Raw genomic sequence first — 14502 nt, forward strand, 5'->3', positions numbered from 1 at the left:
TGGTCACTTACTAAGCACATCTTTTGAGAAGATCTGTGCACTTTTTATAGTATTGGCAGGTTAATCGATCATGAAACTAATCCTTCGCTGCAGCCCTGATAATATAATGTAACATAAATTACATTCTCAAGTCAAGTCAAAACAACTACAATTCCACATTTGGCAGGAAAAATGGAAATATAAGCATACAAAACATGTCAGCATTGATTTTATGGTATTAGGGAATGATGCTGTACAGAGAAGGCTGACAGAGTTAGAGGGACCTCAACCTGACTGAGTAAACATTGTGGATGCAGTGGCATATGAGCAGACAGAGAAGCAAACAGAGAGGAACTAAAACATGTCTATCTGTGACTGCTGGAGGCGATTGTTGCGAGAATGAAAGCTTGAATACAAAATTCCCACCACAGGGGGGCCGTGGGCTCATGAAACAAGTCGAGTATATTGTCTATGTCTCCAAGGCGCTAATAATGACATGCGTTTCATCGCGGTGTGACTGTCGGTGGGTGCAGAAGGTGCATGATTGGCATGACATCACGACTTACTGGGGTTGGGGGGGAACAGGGTGCAGCTCTTGCAGTGGATGATCTCCTTGATAACTGGCAGATCCTGGAAGAGGGGTGGGGGCACCATACCGAGGCCGGGCATCATGGGATTCAGCGGGGTTATTCCAGCCATCATCCCGAGGCTGGGATCAAAGTCTGGAGGCAGGAGAGAAGACTGAATGAGATGACACACGGGGAAAAAGGAGAACGCCGACGCAACAACATTCAAACACTGACTTGTTTCCAACAGATAGCCTTTGGTCGAGTATTACTTCAGCCTTTTAAGTTGTGTACTTATTCCCCGAGTGACTCTTCTGTCAACACCAGTGACACACGAGCAGCCTACTCATAATAGAATACGCAGCCATTCATGAATAAATCATCGCACAAACATCATGCATACTTTCAGAAGTTTTCACTGAGTCACTCTCGCTGTCGCTCCCGCTGCTTGAGTGATGACCTTATGGATAATGCACAGAGCTGGATCCGAACACTTACGTAACACACACACACACACACACACATGTGCTTTCATATGCACCAGTATGGAGTTTTCGGAAATGGAAATGAAGCTGCCCTCCAGCGTGTGCCTCAACATCACCTGCAGAGGATTTGGAGTCGACAATTATGCCGCAGGGTGTTTACGTGCATGCAGGAGCAGTGCTCTGCTGAAACAAATCCGTCACTAGAGGTTACACATACACGCTGGGATGTACTAGACATGTACTGGAATTAATGGGAACCAGAAGCTGATACCGGCCGACTGCGAGACACAGTTGATGAAATACGAGTAATGACATAAATAAACAGGCAACACAGTGACGAGTAGAATCAGAGAGAAATACAACACGTGTTTAACTTTGACCAATAATATACATACAGTTGAATTTACACCAAAACTGACTATTATTGCTGTACCTGTCATTAGGTATTCACTTGAGGTTCATTGTGAGATTCCCACAGAGAATAACAGCAACAGACATTACGTGGTTTCCATTATAGTTATGACTTTTCTGATCTTCAACAGCAATGCATCCAGTGAAGGAGGATACAGTGTACAGCACCACAGGAAATAGATACTACATTTCCTTATAACTGATTTCCTCTAAATCTACTGCAGGAGAGAAAATGGATGAATTAAATTACACCCAGTGAAGGAGAGTTGAGGAATATGCACATTACAGAAGACTCAGAATAGGTCCCTGGAGCCAGAGAGGGTGTGGACGTTGGACTGATAAAACCGGCTGAAGGATAAAAAACGAGGACAGAGTGGAAGCCTGGCGATCTACATTAAAAGGAACATAAAATGGAAATGATGCGTCTGTTGATGACCTCGCCATCGGTCTCCTGACCAGGTGTCTGAGTGAGAGGAGACAGGTGACAAGAAGGACCAGGCGATAGATGGCTTCTTCTGCACGTTGAGGTGAAAGGAGAGGAAGACGGAGAGAAGGGGAGAAGATGGGAGGCTGGATCAATAACCAACCTGAATGCCAAACACTTTACATAGACAGAGGCTGAATTCAGTGAATCTCGGATACGATACTTCTGGAAATCATACTCCATTTTCCCGCCGCGCCAACGCTCCACTGTTCCAGTGGTAAAATTAGGAAACGAGCTTATGAGTTCATATGTCGTGTATTGATGCAAAGCAAACTAGATTTGAGCTCACACGGAGGAAACGATCTGGTTACATCAGGGCTTGGCCAGTGCAATTTCACTGCAGTGCTGCTCATGTTCCCTCTGGAGTGTGTGTGTGTGTGTGTGTTGGTGAGAGTGTCTGTGTATTTATCCTCGTCCATTAAGAGCCAAAGACCTGCAGCAAGCATGTAGCAGAGCCGTGTGTAATAAAGGAGATTATTTACTTCTTTCCAGCTACAGCAGAGTTCTCTCATATCCACTCTCAACCACGTAGCCACGTTTCATCACGTACATTCCATATTTCCTCCCTCCTGCTAGTGCTACTCATTACAATGTACGCCATAAGTGGACACAGATGAACATGCAGACTGCTGCAATTCATCCAATGTATGTATTTATACAGTTTTCCAAGGGATTTGCTGTAATGTTCCAGACATAAATTCAAATTTGTGTTGTTATTTCAACTAGAAATAACAGTAGTGTATTTAGAGTAGAGTTTACATTTGGAAAGGATTTATAGATTTGGGTTTGACTGTTTTGCCAGCCAGTGTGAAATGAGCATCCTGTAGTTTATTCCCATCATTTCTGCCGACAACAGCTGCAGTTTTCAGAGGACATTCTCTAACTCACGGATGTCTCACGGTACAAAACTCCGGAAAGATTTGTATTTTAGTCGCGCTTTCACAACAGCCAGTAGCCCCACTAAAGTCAATGAGGTGTGATGTATCTCTTTTCATCGTTTGTTTTGGTGCAGACAACTTAAAAGGATCAGCCGGTGAGTCACTCACAAACTCATAGAATGAAATCTAACAAGGCTGCAGATTCTGCACAAGAGAGAACAAATGCCAACCAGCGCCACAAAGCAATGACTTTAGACCTGCAGGTGTGTGTAGGCATGTTGCCCCCTACAGGCTGAGAATGTAACAGCTGGTGCAGTTTTAACATTTCTGCCACGAGCAGAGGATCGATGTTAGAGTCATTTTTAATAAATCTCATTTCTTTTCCAGTTTTTTCAGACAAAGTGAGCCTAATTGTTTATTGTTAGAAGAAAAAGTCCACTGTCCATTACAAATAAAGGCAGACCCTGGTCCAACAGGAGCATTTAACGGAGATCAATGCGATTCTGAAATCAATCCGAAATTACATTTGCAGCCAATCAAGTGGAGGCGGGTGTGAACGGGGTTAATAAGCAGCTGCTGCCACAGAGCGCTGGGCTACACTTTCATAAATATAAAAAGGCAGAGCAACTCCATTCAACATCCACTAATCTGTAATGCTGCGGGGACGAGTCGGTGAGTGGGTCATCAGGGCGCCTACATCACAGTTACCTCATACTAGAACGCATCCAAAGGAACGCTAAAGCCACACTGAAACAACGGTTTCACACCAAATACAGCTACCGTCGAGAACACTAGCCTTGTACTTCATAGACTGATACTAAATAGTGAACACGACTGGACACAGAAACACTCTGTGAGACCATTACTCCTGTTTAATTTATTCAGCCAGCAGACTAGATGAACAGCAGATGAGATACCAGCCTGAGAAGGTTGAGACAACGAGAGTCGGGTCATGAAGGGAAGCCTCGACAAATGTGCAAATGAGCGGATGATTGCAGTGGTTAAGTACTTGAGAAGAAGAGTTGAGATGATTAGTGGGTTACTTGATTAGTCATTTGACAGAAGAATTTATCAGCAACAATTATCTTCATTAATTCAGGCAGAATGTAATGAAAATAAAGTGATTCCAGCTTCTGAAATGTGAATATCTGGTGGTTTTCTTTGTCTTTTATGAAAGTACCGGCAAGCTGAATATTTTTGGGGTTGTGGATTGTGTGGTGGAACAAAACAAACCATTTAAACACGACACCGTGGGCTCTGGGAAACGGATCGACGAATTGATTGTGAAAATGATTAGTTGCAGCCAAAAGTTTAGAATTTCTCTTGCATTTCTAAGAGGACCAAAAAAATGCTTTTGACATTTTATATCTAAAACTATGAATTTTCTTCTGAATATCAAATGACTCTCTTTGAAAGGAACGTTGTTCCCTGGCAATACATGCTGCACCGTTCAATAACGTGCTAAAAGCCTCCACGCTGTGCACTCGGTGAGAGCGGGTCTCTTTGAATCTGTGGAAACTTCACCGTTGTTTGCTTCAGTGTGAAAAAGCAAAGCCGGCACAACGGAGCGTCTTCTTTACGGCACTATTGCGGATCCGCTGCGAGAAAAAAAGGGGCTGCGGAGATCGAGAGAGCGAAAATGTCCTCTTGAAGTGGGACAACAAAAGCAACCTGCGGCGGGGTCCACCCACACATCTGTCTGATCCCTTTCACCACGCTCGTCTACTTGCTTCGGTCGGTACTCTCAATCCGGTAACAAATACTGAAACTCACAAACATCTCCCTGCTCGCACCTCTTCCGTGTACAGTAACATGCATGAGTGCACACGCAAGAGAGAATTTCGTACAAATGCTCTTCTTTCCACCTGATGCTAAACAATCTATTTCTCCGAGGTTTCCTCAAAGTTATTCGATTTGGAGCTGCCCATCAATCAGGAGGTGCAGAGAGATGTATATGTATATATATATAGAAAAAACCTGACATTTGATTTTGTGAAGCTCCTGGCTATTCGTGTCATCCTCGTCTCCCCTCCCCGTCTATCCCCTGTCTGATTCCCAGGGTAAACGTCCCTTCTAGCAGTCAGCGGCGGGGTGGTGGTGGGGGGGGGGGGGCTGTGAGGCATGCTGCATAATATTCTCAAATGAGGCGAGCTAGCCACGCCACCTGGAACCCTACCAGTGGCTGAAATCTGCCTCGCACGATCTCTGCCAAGAGTCCCCTCCTCCCCCCCCCCCCTTTGCATTGTTATATGAACACATCCGACTTCATTTCTCTTACAGGAACATTTCTCCAACCGGCAGGACAGGATAAAAACAAAAACGCTTTCTGAAGCTCCCTGTTTATAAAAGATATTCCATCTCTTTATTGCATTACATCTAAATAAGAATCTGCTCCTTTATGTTGCCTTCAAATATCTGTCTTCTTTATCTGACACCTCCACAGTCCCATCTCCATAACAAATCCAGCCTTTAGCAATATCTAGCCTACAATCCAATATAGCTGCCATGCAGAGGAAGAACTGTCAGGAAGTCCCATTTCTGCAGCCCTATAACTTCTGCCGTATTTATTTTCCCTCGACATACTGCATATCCACCCTGTCCGCCCACAAGCTGCCCAAAACCTCTGGCAGAGTACCAGTGCAGCTCCTGAGCAGTCAGCAGAAAGGGGCACTGCACTCAGTCCAACGATTGAAAAACGCGTACGGCAAAGGAGTGCCTGTCAGCCAATGTATTTCCCAATGTTAATCCAGGTGTGTGAAGATGAGACGACCCCGATTCCTATCGGGACGTCTTGTGCCCTGTACATTCGCATGAGGAGCACTGTTTAGCTGACTGGTTATGAAGCATGACACTAAGTTTTAATATATTCTACTGTGGTTTTGTGTGTGTGTGTGTGTACAGTGGTGGAAGGGTTTGGGAAAGGGATGAGGACGAGTGGGATGCAGCAGACAAAAGGGTGATCTGTCCCTGGAGCCTGCTTATCTATTCTCGAGGGTGTGTGTGTGTGTGTGTGTGTATCCATGCATAAGTGTGCATCTAAATTAATTCTGATAACCTTGAAAAAACATGTGTGTGAATGTTAAATGTTTTCCTTTCGGTGGTGTGTGTGTGTGTGTCCCAAAATCTGTGCAAGTTCCTCACATTTTCCTTTTGCCCATGAGGAGCTTTGCAAAAACACAAAAAGGCAAATCTAACCCTTCATTCCTGTGAATATACCCTTCTATTATTATTATTATTATAGAAGTGTGGGCACTGGACTGCTGTGCCGTTATCGGTTACACAAAACACAGTTAACTTTCAAGGTCAGACCAAAACAAAACGTATGAACAAGCGTCACCACTGTTCACTCGGTGTGACTGAAAGGTGGTTCGGACTCCTAATGTTGTGAAGTCAGATTTGGGAGTTAGGATTCATCTAAATAGTCCCAAGATGATTGAAGAGATAAATAAAAATACAATTCTGACTTTCATTTCATTGTTGTTCTTTTTCTGTGAAATACTGGATTTCACCACTTCGGATCTCCAAAAAACATTCAAACAAAACCATCTGAAAAGTAATAATGTCTGGTTAAACTCCGCATGACTCACGTCCACACTGAGTCACTGTGAGGAGGACTTTTAGATCACTTCTCCAAACAACAAAGTGCTTTGAAACAATCAGAAGACTTCATCCTAGCCCCAAAAAAGGCTGTGAACAACTGGTAACTTCTTCAGATCAAAACCAAATGTGCTCGGGAACTAAATGTACAAAACTGTGATACGATAAAGACTGTGAAGGAACTTGGGAAGTCTGTATTTTGAAAGAAATATAGGGGGAGGAACTCTATAGCTCTCCATCTGGTTCTCCTTATAGTCTGGAGAGAACACTGACGACGGTTGGGGAACACTCCTGGAGGAGGATATCCCCCTCTTGGTCTGTGTCACATGTCAAATATGTAGAAACCAGATGTTGATTCCTGCTGTTACTGCTCCCATCTGTGCTCCGTTCTCACAGTTCAATCTGGGATTTTACTTTTCAGGTTTTTGGGGGTTGCTAACCGTAAGACATGACTTATCCATCATGTCATAAAAGACATTTGGGGATTTCACGTGTCGTTGTGGTTTGGCTGAGCATTAGCTAAAGTTATGTGTGTCGTCAGGGATGTTACTATTTGTGACATTCACTCAAAAGTAACTGGATCCATTTGAAACCAAACTCCTTGTTTCGAGAATAAATAAATAAATCTCTTGGTATTTCTGAAACCTGGATCATTCGCCATAACTTTCTCTGAGCAGAGGTGAAAGCCCTGCTGGGCCTTTTTCAAGTTTCCCACAACCACAGGAACCATCTCTGGTCTGGATAATTAAACAGAGGTTCACCTTACTATTCACATCTTGGGGTTTCACAGACTTAAACAAGCCCTGTGTGTGCTCTCCACAGGGGAACACAGTCTGCATTAATCACTAGAACTGACACTGAGAATGCACGTTATCATCAGAACAATAAAAACCCAGACTGCAGCTATTAAGAGGGCAGACATGCAATCGATACGCGACATTGTTCCTCCAGAGATATGCTCGACATCGCTGCGACGCCTGACACAGATTCCTTAAGTTCAGTGTCCTGAGGTCTAGCTCCTCGCCTCACACAGTTTGGAACGAGTTTGTTTCCCAGGACTCGGTGTTGCTCTTCTCCCCTGAGCTGTTTGGATGAGGAGGCTCTTCGCCAACTTTCCAGCTACAACAGCACCCCGACAAGCTAACTGTGACTGACACACCGTCGCTTATTGATACCTTGGACTACGGCGCAGTGTGAAGAACAGACATTTTACTAAAAACTCGGGGAGATTCTATTCCATTTACTGTATTAGTATTGGAGTCGTTTTGGATTTCTGTTAAATATTGCAACTTCATTTTTACAGTTATTGTAAATTCCCCCAACTTGCTTTCTAAGGAGGGGCGGGGTCTCTACTTCAATCCTCACCCGGTTTCCCCTCTCATGTCCTGAGGGTTTTTTTGTTGGAGGGGACAGCTTGGGCTGGGTCAGAATCACAAAACACTCATTTGCTTCAGAGGGATTTACAATCTGTCCAAAAGACGACACCCTGTATCCTCAGACCCTTGACTCAGATGAGGAAAATGTCCTTTAACAGGAAACAAATTGGGGAGAAAGCAATCACTGCCATATGTACAAAGATTATGGATCAGAGCAGACATCACAACTCCTCTATACTTTGTGCACCATTTATCATAAAGTACATAGAAACCTGACTCATGCTTGTGGCCTTGAGTCCAAATTTCTCCCTCTATCCAAACACTTTGTGAGGCTGCAGAGTGTTCAAGGCTCTGCCCACAGTGGTCTGTTTATCCAGCTGTCTGTCTGGATAAATCCGCTTGGCTGGAGGCAGGGAACGACCATGGGGGGGAAAAACACACATTCCAGGCTCACAGTGGATGAAACGGAGGCAAAATTATAATGTGGAATGAATGAATGAGCCTGAAAGAGAGACATAAAAACCCACTTAGAGCTACATGCAGGAAGCATGTGACCGATCGTTCGTGGATACAAAAACACGCTGGAAAGAGGACAAAGACGGTGGTGGCGAACTCTCCCTCTCCCCTGTTGTTTAGAGGTGAAACAAAAAAAGGAGACACAGATGATGTTCAGTCATGATGGAGAATCAATAACTAATCCACATGGATTACTGCAGAGGCACAAGGTGCTCTGGTAACAAGTCCCACACGACAGAATTAGACTGTGTTTGCCCGAGAAGCTTTGTGCTCACAGCAGTGTCATGAAGCAACAAGAAAAGAGGAAGAGGCGTGCAGATGCCATGTTTAGCACAAAGTACATCTTATACTGAGGATTTGTCTGGCTCTGCTGTATTTCCCTCAGTAGTGTCCTCCTAAGAGTCCCACACCCCACATCATAACCTATACAGAGCTGAGTAGTCTATAAAAGCTGAATTTATCAAATATCGTGGCGTTGTTCGTGGCTAACCTTGAGCTTGTTAGGCCTCGTTACTGGTTGTAAACTGAGAAAAAGAGGCAAGTAAGAGGGAGAGAGTTTGAGTGGATCTCTTCCCACTTATATACAGTATATATACGTTTTTTTGGCCAGAGTGAAGTAAAAATAAATTGCATGGGTGGAAACTATAAGCCTGTGAGTAATATATGTAAAGAGAGAAACACATCAAAAGTATTTTTACTGTCCATCTGGGAGAGGAAAACAAGTTTTGAATTTATTAACATTTGCATTATTGATGCACTATGTAATTACGTGTCGATTGTTGGACCGGCTGCACCTTTGGGTGACAGCACGTACTGTTGGAGCTCAGAGAAGCATGTCTGTGTGACTCAGTGTGTAAAGGGTTGCAGAGGCTGGCTCAGCTGCAATGAGATATAAATGAGATGTTGGGTAATTTAGGCTGCTTAGGGAGAGAGGGAGGGAGGGGGACAGGAAAGAGGAAGGAAGAAGAGGGAAAGGTAGGGAAACACCAGCTGTTATTCCAGGTGATGGAGGAGCAGAGACACAGCTGCCCCCGAGTCTCCTTCCTCTCCACCACGGTCTCCTCTCCTCCTTCCTCTCTCTACTACCTGTCTCAAACTGCCTCTGGTACCTGATGTAGTACTCTAGTCCAGGCTCAAAGGCCCCGCACACCCATGGCAAACCCACACAGGACAGTTTCATTACTTTGCCAAATTAGAGTTCTTCACGGGACTGTGCTTGATTGACAGCTACCTCAGCCTCTGAGTTTATTGCCAAATCACTCCTTAGTCTTTGATATTTACACATGGGATCCGGTGAACATAGCACCGGCCACCTATAACCTGATGGCACATTTATGTCATAAAGTAGCAACTAGCAGTTTCGGAACTGTGAATAGTGTTCACGTCAACATTAAAGCTGCAATAGACACAACTTGGCTCGAACTAACACAGAATGTCCTGATAAAAGAAAAAACATGGATGCTTTACGTTGTCCGAGGTAATTAAAACCCAATTTTAACCGGAGACCACCTTGCAATGGGATCCCACCAGCCTCGAATCCAAATCGAGTGCATGCCATTCAGGTGAGCTAGTCCCAGGGTCCAGGTAGTGGGCATGCTGGCTCACTGGCATGGTTTACTGTGAGGAGTCAGATTTGTTTGACCTGCGCTTTTCCTGCTATGACAAGTCAAAGTGTCTGCTGTGAGGAAAGACCTATTCTTCCAGATTAACAACTGGTCTCCTACTCCCTTTTCCTTTCCATTACACAAACACATTCCAAAACCAACGACACACACCTGGTTTTCAGACTGTAGGCCAGAACCATCCGAGGGTCTGATTACATGTAAGAACGCTTGATTTCACATTTCTTACAGCAGGCACCAAACACAGGTGCAGCTAATAACATCACTAATTGCTGCGTTCGATTGTTTTTTTTGTGTGTGTGCCAGTTTCAGGGCTCTGGTCCCTGCGCATGCTGTATCACCAGCACGGCTTAATGAAACACTTAAAATGGAACAGAGTCACCATTCATGTTATCAGTTACACTTGTGCGTTTCCTGCTATGGGGAGTTCAAATATCTGCTTTAAAAAAAAAGGCCTTAAAGCACTGCGTATAAAGTTCAAGAGGAGGGAGTTGAAACCTTCAAACACCACTCATGGATAGACGCTTAGTGTGTGTGTGTGTGTGTGCGTGTGTGTGTCCAGCATCCAGTCTTCACCTCTAACATTGGCTTTCATTCCTCTGCTTCCCTTTAGGAGACGTTTTATTCCCACTCGTGTCCTCTCGCTCTCTCCTCAGTAGAAAGGATTTTGTTTACCGTTTGTGAAATATGCCAGGCCTGAGTGAGAGCGTGTGTGCTTCCCTTATTAATATTTCTCCAGGAGTGCATTTGGGAGACTCTTCGTCTCCAAGTGCATACACACATGCGAATACACACACACACACAAGCCTGACATATTTCAAATATGAAAGTGCATTTCAGCTCAGAAGGGGGAAGTGATTTATAAAAGGCTTTCGGGAAAGGCTTTCTACTGAGGATAGAGAAAAGACATGGCAGGATAACTCTTCAGAGACGGAGAGTGGGAGGGTGCAGCTGAACCTAACGTTATAGATAGCAGAGCAATCGGTGGCAATGAATATCATCGTGGCAGATCACAGTACAGCAGCTCTACATTCTGCTCCCTGAGGTTGTAACAATACCGGAGAAATAATGAAATGAATGTAATTGCTTTAACCCCCATAAACTGCTGGTTCCCAACTGTTAAACAGTCGCTTTTCAACCAATGACAATAGACCTTTTGTCATTGTAGAGTGCCGAGCTCAGCTCTCTAGTGTGCACATTAGCTGACATGTGTGATATAAATAGAGGAGCAGAAATTGGGAAGATATGTATTCTTTTGTCCTTGCGTGACAAAGCTCATGTGGTTCATCTTCAGCTTGTTCCGCTTATTCAAACATACTTTAAATGACCAATGCAGCCACACACTTCCACAGCAGCAGATCTCCTACACTGCTGAACACTAATGCAGTCAAACATTACCACGCAACACAATAGGAAGTCCTGCTCTTTCTGTAAATGACAGAATTAAAACGATCTGTTTTAGATGCAGAAACAAAGAATCCTCGACATTGAATTTCTTTTGGGTCCCTCTGTAACACTTCGCTATGCCTTAAAAGGAAAATAGCCAGAGGGGTAAAAACTATTGCAGCCAAAATAAATCAAGTTATTATGATGGGAACGGTGTACGAGCTAAAGCTGCAGTTCTGAAGTGAATACATCTACATAAAATGTTACAAAATAAAATGAGATAAAAGGACATCTAACATAACAAGCATGTAGAGCAGGAGTGTCAAACTCATTTTCACTCTGGGCCACATCAGCATCACGGTTGCCCTCAAAGGGCCGGTTGTAAATGTAAGACTGTATAACTAACTTCTCCCTAACATATTGGTAAATAACTCTCTCTGCATTTGATTATTGTTTATTCAAGTGTACAAATATTGTAGCTTTTGTAAATATATTCTGCTGTGATTGCAGTCTGCCTTTTAATTCTTGGACAATTTGGTGTTTTTCTTGGAGGCTAAATTTAGCTCCGTGTTTGGTGTCAAAATGCAGATGTGAATTGTATTCCTTCATCACCGACACGCCTCATAACACAGAAGACAGACCCCTTGTTCTCCTTGAAGCACAAACATGTTTTCGCTTTCCCATCTTTCATTACATTTTCTTCCCTCTGCATCGATTTTTCTCTTCGTGGACATTTTGGGATTATTTGTCGATCTTTTCCAATCGTTGGAAAACCGCTTTTCGGGCTGTTGCCTCTCCTGTCCACCTGTTGTGATAGTTGTAATGTCGGTACACAGACAACATGCTATCTCATAATTTCAACTTTCTATCTCATAATTTCGACCATGGGGATACTTTTATTTTCGAGTCTAACTTTTAATAATTTTTCTCAAAAAAAATTGTTTTTTTTGTTTTTTTAGCTGGCGGATTCGCGGGCCACATACAATGACGTGGCGGGCCGGATTCGGCCCGCGGGCCTTGAGTTTGACACATGTGCTGTAGAGGATGCTGCTTAATAACATAAATAAAGAAATTATACTTGTTATTGGGCAACCAAAACGCGGGAAAATAGTCTTCTTAACATGACAAAATCGTGCCGTTTCTCGCCTCATAACATGTAGATAGATACTGTATACCGAATAATCTTTGCCGGTGGAATATTGAAATGAAGTCTTAACACCAAGGCGTCCGTGGTTGTTTGGTACCTGGCATGAGTTGCTGTCCAGTGATTCCGATGGGAGGCATCCCCAGGTTGTTCATGGCCGTTGCCCAGGGGTTGGGGTCTGGCATGGGCATGGTCATCGTCATCGAGTTGGAGTCCATCGTCATGTTACAGATGCCTTCTGCGGAAAGACACAAGGAAAGGGGACGGAGAGGAGTCAGTATCTTCCCTGCCTCCTGTAAATCATCATGATACAGGGTCATGCCAGAGGAGGAATCGTGTTACGGTCAAGAGTGAGGTGGGAGATTGCTTTCAACAGTGCGGTGCTGTCATGGCGTCTCCGGCCGCCTCCTCTCTATAAATCCTCCTTTATGTCTGTGTTCTGTCTGAGGGGAGAGAGGAGAGGGCGGCCCACTGTGACCCTGCAGTCAGTCTGACGGCAAAGTGGATTCAACAACACTGTCATTACGAATCTATTCATCCCGTTGTTGCGGGTTTGTTCACTTTCCGCAACCAATGTCCAACAGCCTGGCCTCTTGACACCTCCTGTCTCAGACACCTGTACGCACAGTCCACTACTACATACTGACTGAAAATAAACCATGTCGAATCATTTCATTATTTAAAAAATAGCAATGGGTTCAAACATCGACACAAACTGTACACGAATGACTCCTCCAGTGAAAGATCAGAGCTTTCATTTGCAAGTCAAGAGTAAGAAAATAATGCAGCGTAAAACAAGATTATCATGGCACTAAGCATAAATCCTGATGCTATCAGGCATTTGCCAGGCGCTCTGGTACTAAACCTTGGAAAAATCTCCAACTTAGCACGACAAATACACACACACACACACACACACACACACACACACACACACACACACACACACACACACACACACACACACACACACACACACACACACACACACACACATCACCTCAAAATCACAACCACAGACTCGTGGTTTACTGCCAAGTGTTGCATAATAAATCAAACACATTTACATCCCCATAATAAAACCCCTCGCAGTAAAGTCAACATGAACGCGTCGGCTCATTCTCCCAGTCTGCAGCTCTAAATGCTGCGATGCTCTCTCTCCTCCGGTCGACCTCTTTCTCTCCGACAGACCTGTAAATTGCTGACTGCTGGCTGAGCCGAGCTGCCCTCTTCTCTCCCGATGCCAAAGCAAACACCACTGTTAACAATGAGAAGCGCTGCACCCTGCACACACACACACACTGTGGAGGCAGCACTGAGCTCTGTGTAGAACCGTGTGCGTGTCTGCACAACAACCACTATGTTGGTATTGCTGGTGTTCAGACACAGCTGGCAATGTGTAATGTCATTTGCCTCTCTGGGCTGCTAATTTCGGAGCTGTCCGCCGTCACCGCCATGCAGAGGCCTGATAAAGAAGCGCCTGTGTCCGTATGTCGCTGTGATAATGCTGCTTCGCGAGGACTTCACGGGCTTGTGAACCAACACAACCCTATTAACTGGGGACGCTGTCGAGGAGCGGTGGAGAGCTGCTTTACAGCAGTTTACGGGGCATTAACGGTCGTCACTGCTCGTGGATACACACACTCAGACTGAGGGCATCACCTGTCAAACCCTGAGTTCCCTTGCTTGGCTGCACAAATAACAATAATTGGAGTTGGGGGAAAACAATATCTATATGTTGATGAGATATAGAGTTCAACATGGCTTAGGTTTGGTCGTTGTAATGTTGCGATACATCCTACATTTCTTAAATTATGTGTTACTGTAAGTGATAGAAGCTTATTTGGGTCTTTGAGTTCAATAAAATCAACAAATCTTTTGGCAAATTAAAAGTGTGAAGTGCAGTTGTGATGAACAACATATATATGTTTATACAATTATATTGAGGTGAATAATTGACGATTCCTTTCGTCAACTAAGTGCCTGAAAGCAGTAAAAGAAGTCCGTCACAAGGTCCCAGAGCCTGAGATGACTTGTTTGCCAAGATTGAACCAGCAA

The 14502-nt window shown here is 44.2% G+C and overlaps 1 protein-coding gene across 3 annotated transcripts in view; it reads right to left on the reverse strand.

The window, feature by feature from the left end:
- The window catches only part of enox2 (ecto-NOX disulfide-thiol exchanger 2), a 117265-nt gene that overhangs the window by 45126 nt on the left and 57637 nt on the right, over positions 1 to 14502 (reverse strand). For all 3 annotated transcript variants that reach the window (XM_079269008.1, XM_079269007.1, XM_079269006.1), the window contains exons 3-4: positions 12545 to 12682; positions 546 to 701 (exon numbers count right to left, since the gene is read on the reverse strand). In XM_079269008.1, the coding sequence (XP_079125134.1) occupies positions 546 to 701; positions 12545 to 12682 (294 nt within the window). The remainder of the gene's footprint in view (positions 1 to 545; positions 702 to 12544; positions 12683 to 14502) is intronic.

The sequence above is a fragment of the Melanostigma gelatinosum genome (assembly GCF_949748355.1).
Source record: "Melanostigma gelatinosum genome assembly, chromosome: 5".
Lineage (NCBI taxonomy): Eukaryota > Metazoa > Chordata > Actinopteri > Perciformes > Zoarcidae > Melanostigma > Melanostigma gelatinosum.